This window comes from Cyrtonyx montezumae, unplaced genomic scaffold (assembly GCF_038088225.1).
Source record: "Cyrtonyx montezumae isolate F1298 unplaced genomic scaffold, pur_monq_1.0 scaffold_2, whole genome shotgun sequence".
In the NCBI taxonomy this organism is placed as follows: Eukaryota; Metazoa; Chordata; class Aves; order Galliformes; family Odontophoridae; genus Cyrtonyx; species Cyrtonyx montezumae.
In genome coordinates, this window is record NW_027071936.1 from 47,423,647 (window position 1) to 47,437,083 (window position 13,437).

Genomic DNA, 13,437 nt, shown 5'->3' on the forward strand with positions numbered 1-13,437 from the left:
TACTCTGATGGCTGTTGGCCCTTCAAAGTCATCCTACCCTGTGGAAGGAAATTAGAGGCTGCCACCTGAGTTTATTCTCTTTGAGTACTTTCCAGTTGCTCTGACCTGGATTTACCGCATTCATATTTTGAACACTATTATTCTCAGTGCTCTGTTGGTTTGTAACATTAACAGTCAGAGATGACTGTCTGAAATGTTGTCTATCCTACTTGCAAGTCTTTATGGATTTTAAAATGAATCTGCGACTCATCTTGAGTTGTACTCCTTTTAGGGGAGTCACAGCAGCCTGACCTAATGCTGTGAAATATGTGCCAGCTCTTCCCTCCCTTTTTCTGGTAATTCCCTTCTCCCTTCCTCCACTCAACTCCTCCTTGGCTTTCTTCAGTTTCTTTGTCCCTGCCTTTAAGTTTGTCAGCCTGCATGGATTATCTGCTGAAGGTTCCACAGGCTCTTTGTCTTCCCTGATGATCTGTCTGTAAAATACCTCTCTTCATATGGTTTTATGCATTTCTTTCACGGAACAGGCAAGGCTAAAAACACTGTGGAAAGAAAGTCAGAGAGCGTACTTTTGCCTTTCCACGCTGAAGAAGTTAAACAGTTAAAAGCTGAGCATCCAAGAGGAAATAGTACTACCATGAGATGGCAGATTAAAAGCATCAGAGATTGTACTTTTACAGTAAAAGAAATGCAGTCTTTCCTCTTTTTCTCTGGAGTTCAATCTCACTTTGGATGAAAAATAGCACTTTAAGAGGAGAACTAACCTCTTGTAAGGAATACTTAACAAGGGCATTTGCTTATTTTAATTCCTGAGATTTCAGCTACCTGATCACAGTGTGGTTGACCTTTAATCTTTAAAAATTATTTCTCCCAAATTCATCATTTAGTACCTTTGACTGCCTTACAGTAGAACATTAAATGAAGTGGCCACATAAGATTTTTTTTTGCCCTGCTGTCTTTTATCTGAGAGAAAACTACTTTATATGGCCTTCTGTTGCACCGGTCAGTCTCTATAGTTTCTATAGCTGAAAGCAAGCCAAACAATTGCATTTTGTACATGTCACAACAGTTGTGACTCACTGTAATCCCACAGTTGCAGATCAGCCCCTCATAAAGCTTTCTCCTCCAGAGAGATAATTGTAAAAAATTCCAAGGAAGAACTTCCCAGGCTTCATTCAGAGTTAGTGGGTGGGTAGGTAGGTGTGCTTGGCCCAAGGGACCAGATACAATGAAAACAAAGACCCTGGGCTGGATTTGGCAGTCTGTGATTAGCCAGGTTAGAGACTGTAAGCTTCATTTCACTTAGTGACAGCTTAGAAGCGAGAAATGTGTCTCAGCATTCCATAGCAATTGGTTTCTCTCAAAAACTGAAGATTAAGAACTAGATATAACTGTAATCAGAATGGATGGTGGCAGGGGCATTCATCGGTGAGATCAGGACAGGACAGTTTTCTAGTTGTCTGGAGATATTAGAAAACATCACCCAGAAGCACTCTTAAAGGATAGCCTTTAATCTTCAGAAAATCAAAAGACCTCCCCAAAATTACCTGCAAAATATCAGTTGTAATTAAAACCACTTAATTTGTGAACTCTTAAAACTTTTTTTCAACCCATCAGTATAAATTCCACCCAACTTGGTTTCAGCTTCACTCAGCTGTTCTTTATCCATAAGCTGGTCTCGCTTGATTATTTTGTGACCTCTGTGATGGAACTTTTCTTAGTGAAAGATTCACAACTTCTACATACTGTTTTTCACAGTAGCTGCAACGGCTTCTTGCTTGTTCTTTTGATTTGCGTTGCAAAGCTTGGAAAAGTGAGACTCATCCCATCTATGTGAGACTTTGCTTATCCTCGCCTCCTTATGTCAAGAGATCAAAATAACAGATTCTGAAATATCTCACATCCTTATTAAAACATATGGTCAGCTGTAAATGAAGTGGCTTTAATGGTATAGTATGAATAGTATAAACATTATTGTGGCTGTTCTCATATCTAGCACGCTTTGGGTAGGTAGTACAGGGCCAAGCTGTTGTCTTACTTAGTCTAGAAATGTTTTGGCACATTTGGCTCAGTCCAAACTGTATTACAAAACAGGCTGGGTAGAAATTGTGTATTGTAGGAATGCCTGTGGTTTCCCACTGTGGTTCCTTCTATTGCTTTCCTTGACCTGTAGTGTGAGCTGAGCTAGTAGCATTTACTTACCTTCAATATAGCACCTTCTGTGGATTCAGACCTCCAGGAGAATTTTTGAGGGATGTCCTTTGCTGACATAATACACACTACAACAGCCCCTGTGTTTGTTCAGAGGGGGTTGTGTGTGGAATAGCTGTAAGCTTCCCCGCAGTGCTCTGCTTCTCTGTTTGAGCTGTTATGAGGAAAACTGCTTACAAAGAAGAGCCTCTGATAACTGTGGTACCCAGTATCACAGTGATGAGGATGGTTCTTCAGCAGTAGCAATAGCCTCCAAGGAAATGACTGACTTCAGCAGTTCACTGGGTATGAGATATCTAAGGAATGTTAAATAATAGCAGCTTCCAATGAATAGTGCATCCAGCCTTGACTCCAAAATGAGATGGATCAAGGAGTTGATGAAACAAGTGAAAAATCTGGTGGATGCAAGCATCCTCATGTTAAAGGTTTCCACTGGAGTAGTAAAATAGAATAGACCTTCTTGTTCTGAAGGTTATTCATTATAGTTTTGTATTAATTGCCTTTGAAAACAAACACTTAAAATGAATAATAGATTTTCTTGTGTTTTCAGAAAGTGCATTTTCAGTAAGCGAGAAAAGAAAATTAGCTTTTATAGTACTAAACAAAGTGCTTTGATTCATGTAATTTTATGGACTAGAATATTACTTGTTTTATTGCCAGCATGAAAGGAAAGCTACTGCTGAAGATGCTGATGAAGTGAAGACACTAATCTTCAGAATTGAGTTGAATTCCATGCTGTGTCACAGATTTCATGTGTGGTGGTCAAGCCACAAGCTCTAACAGAGGCTAATAGTATTGGTCTGCTGTGTGAATACTGTTAGGTCACAGAACTAGAGAATGGTTGAAGTTGCCATGGACTTCTGTGTCCATCTGGACCAAATCCTGCTCAAGCAATGACACCCAGAGCAAAGACCCCAAGCATGTGTATGGATGGTTTTTGAATATGTAAAAGGGTGGAGGCTTCACAGCCTCTCTCTGGGCAGCTTGTCCAGCGCTCGGTGACCTTCACAGTTGTTTCCTGATGTTCAGCCTCCTGTGCTCCAGTTTATCCCCATTGCCTCTTGTCCTGTCACTGAGTACCACTGAAAGGAGCCTTGCTCTGTCATCTTTGCAGTCTCCCTCCAGTTTTTTGTACAGATTGGTGACATACCCTGGAGACTTCTCTCTTCTAAGCTGAACACTCCCACCTGGGGCTCTGCCCCACCATCCAGATAATTAATGAAAATGTTAGGTCCTTAAATACTAATGTAAATAGAGCCATGTAAGTACCATAGGTCATCATTAGTGATCTGTACATTAGTTCACACTTCACCTGGCAACATTAGCTATAATTTGATAATTTGAAATTGTATTTCAGAGGGGAAAAATTGACATTTTCAATTGTGCAGGTATTTGCTAGACCTTCTTGATCCAGAAAGACTAAACACCAGTCTAAGGGGATATTCTCAGCTTTATTTCCATGTTATCGTGTCTCAACATCTTAGTTAACGTAAATAAAGAAATATTCATAGTAATTCTGAGAATTTCAGTGAAGTGTTATGAAATAGATACTCTCTTTTCAAAGAGATAAGAAATGTGTTTCTTAAATGTGTAACACTAACAAAGAATTACTTTCCTTGAAGACAAAGGAATAACTAACTAGAAAATTGAATGGAAAAATATTTTCCCTTTTCATTAGGTTTATGTTGTTTTTTGTTTTGGTTTGGTTATTTATTTTTTTCATTTTGAGGAAAGATCTGCTGTCACTCTGTTTTATAACTTGAGTTTTCCTTGTACATAGTGCCAGGACCAAATTTCTCCAGTGACAACGTTATCAGCTTTGCCATGGTAGTGATGGCCTGGGTTGTGATTGCATTTGTCTTGTTCTTACTGAGACCTCGTAATCTGAGAAATGCCAGCACAGCTGGAAAACCCACCAGCCCACACAATGTAAGTGATTATAATGGTTTAACTATATTTTGTTTTAATACAGACTGTGTTATATCTTTTTTTTTTCCTTGTTTTTCATGTATTTTCTTCCCCATTTCCTTGGAGCTCTATTAACAATGAAAATAAGTGAATGTAGAATTGTGAAGGCCAACTATGAGGTATGCCATGAGATGGAGCAGATGTAGGTGAGAGTTGGTTACATTGTTCTCTGGACACTGTCTTGAGTTGGATCTGCCTCCTGCCTTCTTATGTGGCAATTTTAAAGAAGTAAAGAAAATCACATCATAAGACTTGGGAAGGTGACTTTCATCCTAGATGTAGGATCTTGGAAGTAATCACTGTTGATGCAGGGAACAGTATTGTTGTCTAGTGCTTGTATACCTGGAGATTGTTAGAGATAGTAAAAGATCTGAAAGCACAATGTAACTGTCCTGAGGTTTTGGGTTTTTTTTTTTTCAACTGCTAAATTCTTCTGTGTGAGGCATTGCTCCTAATCCTGTGTGTGCTTTTTTTTTCTTTTCTTCTGCCCTTCCCCTAGGGACAAGAACCACCAGCCCCACCACTGGACTAGAGCTTTCAGTATCAGGGAAGTTCAGCAGCTAAAACCTTGCACGACCAAATGAACGAAGTGACCAGATTACTGCAAAACTCCCTTCAATACTGTTATTTTCTCATTTATATAGAGCGGAATTACCATTCAGCAGTTACATTCATGAACTACTTTTAGCTACTTCAATTTTAAGTTAATTTTTGCTTTGTATGTTACTACAATTTCTATTTTAATTTGAATAATGATAAGGCATTGCAGGGTTTTGTGGTTGTTATCATAACTGTGGACATTCCACTCAGTGTCTTTCTGTTACAGCAATCTTAATTTCTTTGCAGTGCTTTCTGATATCCGGCAAAAGAGAATTAAAATCCCTGTGCATCTGTAATAATGGAAATGATTACTGATCTTTCTTCTCCTTAGTTTTTCTCCAGCATACTTTTAAGAGTTGTATTATGGTCACAACTATTGTTTTGGTTATGTGGTGAGAAAAATGAAATTATTTCATATTTTCCCTGGTCTTTGGACCACTATCATAGTTTTTAGGGTTGTTGGCAGAAGCACGGATTTTCCACTAGAATTAAATAATGTGCATGTGTGTGTGCACGCAAAGAAGTGAATGTGATAGTTGCCACTGTCAATGTCTAGACATACGTATTGAGAGCTGTACACAAAAACATGATGCCCCCCAAAATAATTTAATCGTGCTCTTTAATAAATGATATATCTTATTCAATATATTTTCCAAAATATATATTCCAAAACCAGATTTGTTTACTTACTGAATTTATGAAAAGAAAAATCTAAGTGGGAAGACCTCAGTAGAATTTTCTGTCCTTCTTTAGTCTTAGAATAATCAGTATCTTTAAGTTTTTATCCATAATATAATATATATTGAGCAGGATGAAGTCATACCAAGAGGTTACCAACTTCTGGTATATAAAACATTCTGGATGTTCAGGTTTTTTCACCTGTATGTTATCAGCAATTCTTAGCATTTCATCCGTATCTATTGGTTATAACTGTAGAATAACAGAATTGCAGGTGACTACATATGGCATGTCTTTTCCCTCTAATACTTGCGTGTATGTGTGGTGTGATTATGCGTGTGTATGTGTGGCTGTGTGCCTACAGGTGCACATCTCCCATTGTAGCAAATGGGAACGGATTTTTAATGTACATTAATTTAAGAACATTTTAAAGATGTACAGAAAAGCAACACTGTATATTTTTCTTGGTCGATATGAAAAAATGATGAGAATAACATAAAGAACGTTTTTATGTTACCAACACAAAGCTTCTTTCCATAACAGTAGAGCAGACAAATGGGGATTCGAGGCCTTACTCTAGAAACCTTTTTTTCTTGAGCACTTTAGTTCCGGAGCTGAAGGGACTAACTGTTCATATGCATAAAGGTTTGTGTTAATGGGCTCTCACAAAAATCTCACTTCAGATCCCGTGGTTGGCAGGCACAGGTTTTTCCTCCTCAGGGCAAACGGTGGGCCAGCTGAGCCTCCTCGCAAAGGAGCATTGCAGACCTGAAGAACGGCTTCTGTAACTTTATGTAATTGCCCTTGAAATCTCTGTGGAATAGTGTGCTCCCGAGTATTTGTTAAAAATCCAAACAAATGAGTTCTCTCAGTGACATAGGGGCAGTGCTGTGTAAAGCAAGGGAGTTGCAACAGCGAAACTGAGAGTTTGTCCTGTTGAGTCTACAGGTGTCCATGCCACAAACACTGTGTAAAGATGTCACCGGGACAAGCAGCCTGACTGTGCTTGCTCTTTGCCTTCCTAGTACGTTTATATTTGGGATACTATTTGGAAAGGAAGTAGCAGTTCATTATCATGTTGTTGAACCAGAAGTATGCATTATCGGCTACACTGACCTTTTCTCCAATGATTTTTGGCCAGAATCCTTCACCACTGGACGCAGAAAACAGGTTTCCTTTAAAAACAACTGAAACAGGTTTCATTTCAGCCACAGCAACCTGCTCCCCATCCTGCTGGAAGTTGGCGAGGTTTATAGCAGATGCTCCTCATTCATGAGGATCACTATTGCTTTTCTTAAATGTCCGTGGATGTATTTATGAAACTCACTGTGTGCTCCCAGCTCTAGTGGTCTTGGCGAACAAACGTTTTGATCAGAGTAATGTTGTGTTTTACTTTTAAATGAATCGTCTTTGCTTGAAATTCCTCCGAGTAATTGTCCAGTGATTTTATGCCTGTATGCTTTCCTCATATAAATTGCTATTTTAAATTTTCTATGTAAAGAAAGAACATTGGAAATATTTTATTGTGAATTATATTTTACTGAAGAGCCAGGCCACTATCCCAAATCAAAACGTATGCCTTTAAATTCTGATACCTTCTGTAAACATAACCTCCAGATCACCACTCTTAATTAAAAATGACTAATGATAGGACAGTTTTGCCACTCTTATTCATGTTAAATAGTGCCTTACTCATCCGGTAGTTGCACTGAAGTTTGTGGAGCTACTCTGAGATAATGTACTAGTAGCAGCTTTAGTAAGGGTGGCAGAAATCTGGCCTTTAGTGATGTAGTTTGCAATGGCATTAACTGTATTATCTTGTTTTCACGTGCTTATAGTGAATTTTGAAGAGAAGGGCAGAAGAGACAAGTGGGATGCAAAGCTTCAGGTATGATTAATTCTGCAATAAGGGTTTTAAGCTCAGTTAGTATGAGACACAAGTTGTAGCAACTTGGGAAATACGGAGGAAAGTTTACAATTATACCTTAGCTTAGAACTTTGTTAAAACAATAGTATTTTTAGAGTCTGCTTAACACAACTATTATACTCTAAAATGAGAAATTGTATGTATTCATGTATTGTCTGCAGATCACTTAACCTTGTAATGTTCGTTATTGAAAAAGGAGGAGTGATGATGTGATGTATCTAATGTAAATCGGTGGTTTAAATTGTCTGAATTATGCCAAACAAAAAATCATCTGTGCCATTTGCAGTTTCCTAGTAATCTTTTACTGAGTACTTGGATTGGGATAAAGGGCTTGTACTATGCACTTTTTATTGACTTAACAAAATAAATAGCAATCATTAGTAACCTCTTGTCTTGGTCTGTTAGACTTTGTGTAAGATGTAGGACTGTACCAAAATATGAATTTCTAAATTTGAAATAATCTAAAAATAAATATCTAGTAAAAATAGAACGGCACGTGTATAACTTCAGAAATGTAAGCTGCAACTTTTCTAATGGACCCATGCCTTCTGTATATATCTCAAGCAAATCAGAATGAAGTACAAGGCAATTTTAGAGAGCCCTGCTTCTGCAGGAAGAGCTTTGATGTCTGGTATGTGCGTGGTTTTCAGAAGAATATCATAGAATCTTTTGAGTTGGAAGGGTCATCTAGTCCAATAGGTCATGTAGTCCAACCCTTATGCAATGAGCACAGGCACCTACAGCTCAATCAGGGTGCTCAGAATTCCATCCAGCCTGGCTTTGGATGTCTCCAGGGATGGGAAATCCACCACCTCTCTGGGCAACTTCTTCCAGTATTCCACCCTTACTGTAAAAAACTTGTTTTTTATATCCAATCAAAATCTTCCTTCTTTTAGTTTAAAACCGTTTCCCCCTTTCCTGTAACAACAGACTCTGCTTAAGGGTCTGTCCCCTTCTTCCTTATAGCTCCCCCTTTACATACTGAAAGGCCGCTGTCAGGTCTCCCCTGAGCCTTCTCTTCTCCAGGCTGAACAGCCCCAGCTCTCTCAGCCTGTCCTCATAGGAGAAATGTCCACATCTCTCCTGTACTGAAGACTCCACATCTGGACTCGGTACTCCAGGTGAGGCCTCACCAGCACATAGTAAAGGGGAAACAAAAAAGGGAAACAAACAAACAAAAAGAGGTATTTACTAAGCAGTGGATAAGGCCTTCAACTACAATCATGCCTGGAAGGAAGTATGAACTATTTTTGTGCATATGGAGAGATTTAAAGAATCTAATTGGAGGAAGATCACACACTGGAAAGCAAAGCTTCGTCATGCAAGAAATAAAAGTATAGTTTGAAAATACATTCTCAGTTTTCAGAGCAGTTCTCCTTTGATTTTTAAAGGTTGCTTTAAGCCTGCGTGACTTCAGGGTTTTATTTAAATTGTTATGTTGTCTTTGAGTCCAACTGAAGTTGTTGTCCAGATGTATGAAAAGGTACGTGGACCCTGACCAAAAACTTGCTGCATTTTAGAACAAATTGTAATAATAATTGCAGTTTGAGGGTCCTGGTTGTCACTAACAAAACCATCACATGAGATTAATCATAAACTGTTTGAGCTTGCAAAGAGTCAGGCCCAAAAGCAAAGTCAAGGGTCTGGTGAGCTGCAAAGGTAGAGGCAAACAGAGTGCATGGGTATGAGCATGCTGGGCAGAACCAGGTCCTCTGTCTCGCAATGACTCGAGGCTGTGCCTTTGTGCCCAGTTGTGTTGCAGCTGGCTCTGAAAACATGTGGGAGCAAAGGAACTCTGCCACGTGTCCTCCTTACAGTGTCCAAAATTGCCATACAATTTTTGTGATGCAGCAGCATGAACCTTTCCCAGAGGAGTGCACAGGCCCAATCCCATGTGTCCCTGTGTAATCCGTTCAGCTGCACCTCCTTCCTTCCTGTCAGCACTGTACAGCACAAAGCATGGATTCGGGCACAGATCCAGCAGCTCTGTGGGCACGTTCTCAGAGTGCTCCTGCCCCTCACCCCAGGAGCGCTGCCTGCAGCTCAGACCACACTACACGTGGGACAGCCCGTGGGCTGGCCGTGACCAACAAGGCCAGGCAGACAATGGCATTTGTTGAACCCGTGTCAGATGTCAGTGTACCAAACCGCTTGCACAAACACAACTGCCTCTGGTTAATGATCAGCTCAGATCTGACTTTACACACTCATTAGATTGACGCAAAGCTTCCTTCATACCCAGGGCCCTTCACTTGTCCTTTATCTCACCTCTGATACCAAGGTGCTGACCTGGAGGCTACACTGTCACTCACTCATTTTCTCCTCTTTCCTTCCCCCCAAGTCCCACAAATTCTTCCTAAATCGTGATCTCTCTGGTGTCACGCTGCACACTGTACACAAAGGTGAAGGGTGGTCCCCTGAGCTCAGCGCCTGCACTCAAATCACCTCAGGTCTGTGGCTGCCAGGGAGGTGGGGACATGGCCTCGGTGGGGACATGGCCTCCACAGCCTGCTCTGCCATGGCTCACACAGAGAGAGCACACAGCCTGCGCTCACACTGCTACGTGCTCCGGCCACTGAGCTGTTACATTAAAACAACATCAACACTTGCACTGGCCAAGTTTTTTTGAATGAAGCACTCTGAAAGCTTTGGCTCGCATCCAGCTCAGTTCTGTGGAGGTTATATTTGAGGTCTCTGAGAGCGTGTAGCGCCGGGACTGCTCGTTTTTAGGAAAGGTGAGTGGGTATGAGACAGGCGACTGAATTAGGCCTGGAGAGGTTGGGACAGATCTCAGCGCACACAGATGATGTGCCTCCGGGGACCTAAAGAGATGCATTGTTAAAACGTGAGTACCTTTCAATTTTATGCACTTTTCAGGGTTCACCTCCCAACACTGGGTGACTGCGTGGGTTATAACGTGTAGCTGTACCCTAAAACTCAAAAACACTCGTAAAAATACCTCTTCTCCTCGAGCAGGTGTGTGTGAATCATGGTAGTCACCTCACTATCCCAGCCCCTCTGTGAAGTACAGTGCAGGCTTGGCAGCACCAGGATCCGAGCAGGGGGATCTCCTGGCAGCATGGACGTGTGAGCAGTGCTCTTGTAAGTACAGTTTAGTTAAATTATTATGCAAATGACAGTCTTCAAATGTATGAAGGAACAGCAATTCCTTAGTCCTGCCAGTAGCTTTCTCAATTTTGATTCAAAGGAAAAATAAAGATGAATCTTCTGGGTAGACTTCTGACTCAGTTTGCAGGAAGCTTACTTAAGACAGTGGCAGTCCTTCACTGACACTTGCTTAGCTGAACGGACGCCCTGCCAAGATACCTTTCAGAAACAAGTTAAGGCAATGTTTTAGTTTAAATCTTGCATTACATACATATTAAACTCATAAATTAGAAAGCCAAATGGAGCTACTGTGAACATCTGCTTTGACTCCCTGTATGGCACAGGATTTATATTTCTTACTTCTTTTTTTTTTTTTTTTTTTCAGACCTTCATTTTCTCTCACCTGACTTTTAAGCACTGTGTCCCAGAAGGGAATACAGCCATGAGCTGCATGCAGCCCTCCCCTCATGGCAGGAAGGAAAGGCGGTCTGAGGTGTGGGCTGGCCAGTGTGCTGGAGGAGGGAGCCATGGGATCTAGTCAGAAGGCAATGCTAAATTAAAACACACCCGAAATCTCATTCCTCATGTTCAGTTACTACTCTTGCAATGCAAAAGGACTCACACTCATACCAGGCCTTCCAAAAATGAAGCAGAATTCACACATATTTTAAAATATTATTTTAAAGTGTGGCCAGCAGAAGCCTCGTCTGTTCTCCTGCTGCCTGGGGCTGTGCTTGCCAAGCAGTGAGCTCTGGCAGAAGGTTCAAAGGTGCACCCCGAAGCCTTACAGAAGCCTTATTGCCTCCATACTGTGTTGTAAAACACTCTATATACTTGTAAACAAAAAATTAAACAACCTCACAGAGTCATTTAGAAATTAGATTATTCAGTAACAAGACAAGATCTTGTGCCCTGCTCGTTCCAGTGACCTCAAGCCCTGTATTTTCCCTCTCCCAGCAGTATCCCAACAACCAGAGTAGATGCTATGGGGAAACACCAAAAGCAGCACCTTTCTGGGAATGATCTAGAATCGTTCTGGCGAAGAGAATTCAAAATTCAAAAGAGAATTCAATTCGTAGTCCCAGACAGGGAGCACGGCAGTGTAGGCTATCAAAAAGGCCCTTTGCTAAGGGGCCAGGCTCAGTTACTGCTCCAAGGACAACATGCTGAATGTGCGGACCAGATGAAGCCTGGTCTAGTACAAATTCATGCATATGTGCCTATTTTGAGACCTAAGGAGGCAGAGTTTTTGAAGACAATGGAATACATAAGGCTGTTGGACTGACTCAGCAGTGGGAACTCACCATGCTTTGCCTAGGCTCCGTGTTCCCTGGAAAAAAAAAAAGGATGTGATGAAAATTGAGACACCTGTGCAAATCAGCAGTGAGACAAGGCATTACTTGTTTCCACTTCAGGAAAAACACGGTGAACTCGACACCTTTGCAGGGAGCCCTGGCTAACCACACTGACTCAACTGTGCCGGGGCCGACACCTGAGTGGGTCCTTTCAGCTGAAACGTGCTCCATGGCACCACTGCTAAGGGACGGTGAGTTGTGATACAGCCCAGTTTGCATGGGCACAGGGCCTTCTGGGGAAGGAGGAGATCTGTCACAGAGAAACAGTGCCAAAGGAAAGTATAAAAGAGAAACAACAATTCTGATCTCTTTACTACTTTATACTTTAATAGCTGTGGGTGAAAATGCCACATGAGAACAAGGCAGTGCTTTATGGGCACTGTGAGGTAGGCCTTGCTTGTATTTACCCGTCTGGTTTGGCAACATTTGACATAAAAATGGATGGATGGGTAAAAAGGTGGAAGATTTCTCAGTCCTTCTGGTCCCAAGGATGGATGATGGATAATAAAAGCGCGTGACATTGTCACAGAAGGCAAGAGTGATAGCTAAGAACTTTAGCACAGAGGGCCATCTGATCGCTGGGCGGTGCCCCTACGGTGAGGGCAGGTAACCGGAGTTCACTGCGCTCCCTCACTACGGCACTGTTTGCAATGTGCACTTTAAACACTGTACTTCTATTCTTAGCTATCCACTAACAACCCATCCCTGCTGAGAGCGTTCCGCACTACGCGAGAACGAAGCGAGGATGACTACTCTTGTCCAGCAAAGACACAGCTGGAAGACCAAAAGCGATTCGCGCTCATCTTTTGCCACCGGAACTCGGCTCTCGCCGCCACTGCACGAACCGCGGTGGGCAGGGGCTCCGCTCGCCTGCTCGCCGGGCGCGCCCGAGTACCCTGCGGCCCCTCACGGCTGCGGCGGCTGCGCGGGCCGGCCTGAGCTGTCCGGAGCCCATTCGCCGGCGGCGGGGCGGGGCGGCCGCGCGGGGAGGAGCCGGAGCCGGAGCCGGGGCCGGGTCTCGCACGGCTTCCCCAGGATGAAGCGGCCGCCTCAGCCCTGCGGCGGCCCTTTAAATAGCTGCCCTGCGCCCTGCGGAGCGTTGTGCTGAGCTCCTCGAGCATCCTCGCCTCGGCGCTCCGCTCGGACCCGCGGGCGGTGAGTCCTCGGGGGTATGGGCGCGGCCGGCGGTCCCCCCAGGGCCGCTTCTTTCCCCCCCACCCCCCTCTGTGTGGCTGCGGGGGCGGTCCCACCGTTCCCGGCCGAGGGGCTGCGGAGCCGGGCCCGGCCGCACGCCCACCCCTCCGGGTGAGGCCTGGCGCGGGGCTCACGCCGCTCCTCGGCTGGAAGGCGCTGCTGGAGCTGCCGCTTTCAGGATGAGCTCGGAAACGCTAACTCGGCGGTCGGGGTGCCCTGGATCCCGTGGGGCGAGGCGCTGAAAGCCGTCCTCGTAAATCGCGGCTCAGCTGGAAGTGCTTCTTTGTGGCAGCCCAGTAGAAGGGCGCCGATGACCCCGGATCCTTAAACTCGGGCGGCTGGTCGGTGGCTTTCGGTTGTAACTGCTGCTTCTTTTTCTCCACCCCCCCCCCCCCCCCC

General features: G+C 43.2%; 1 protein-coding gene across 1 annotated transcript in view; it reads left to right on the forward strand.

Annotated features, from left to right (window-relative positions):
- Positions 1-7,765, forward strand: part of SMIM14 (small integral membrane protein 14) — a 39,445-nt gene extending 31,680 nt beyond the window's left edge. Inside the window, exons 4-5 of the mRNA XM_065737101.1 lie at positions 3,989-4,137; positions 4,676-7,765. Coding sequence (XP_065593173.1) covers positions 3,989-4,137; positions 4,676-4,708 — 182 coding nt within the window. The 3' untranslated portion in view covers positions 4,709-7,765. The remainder of the gene's footprint in view (positions 1-3,988; positions 4,138-4,675) is intronic.
- Positions 7,766-13,437: the final 5,672 nt, after the last annotated feature.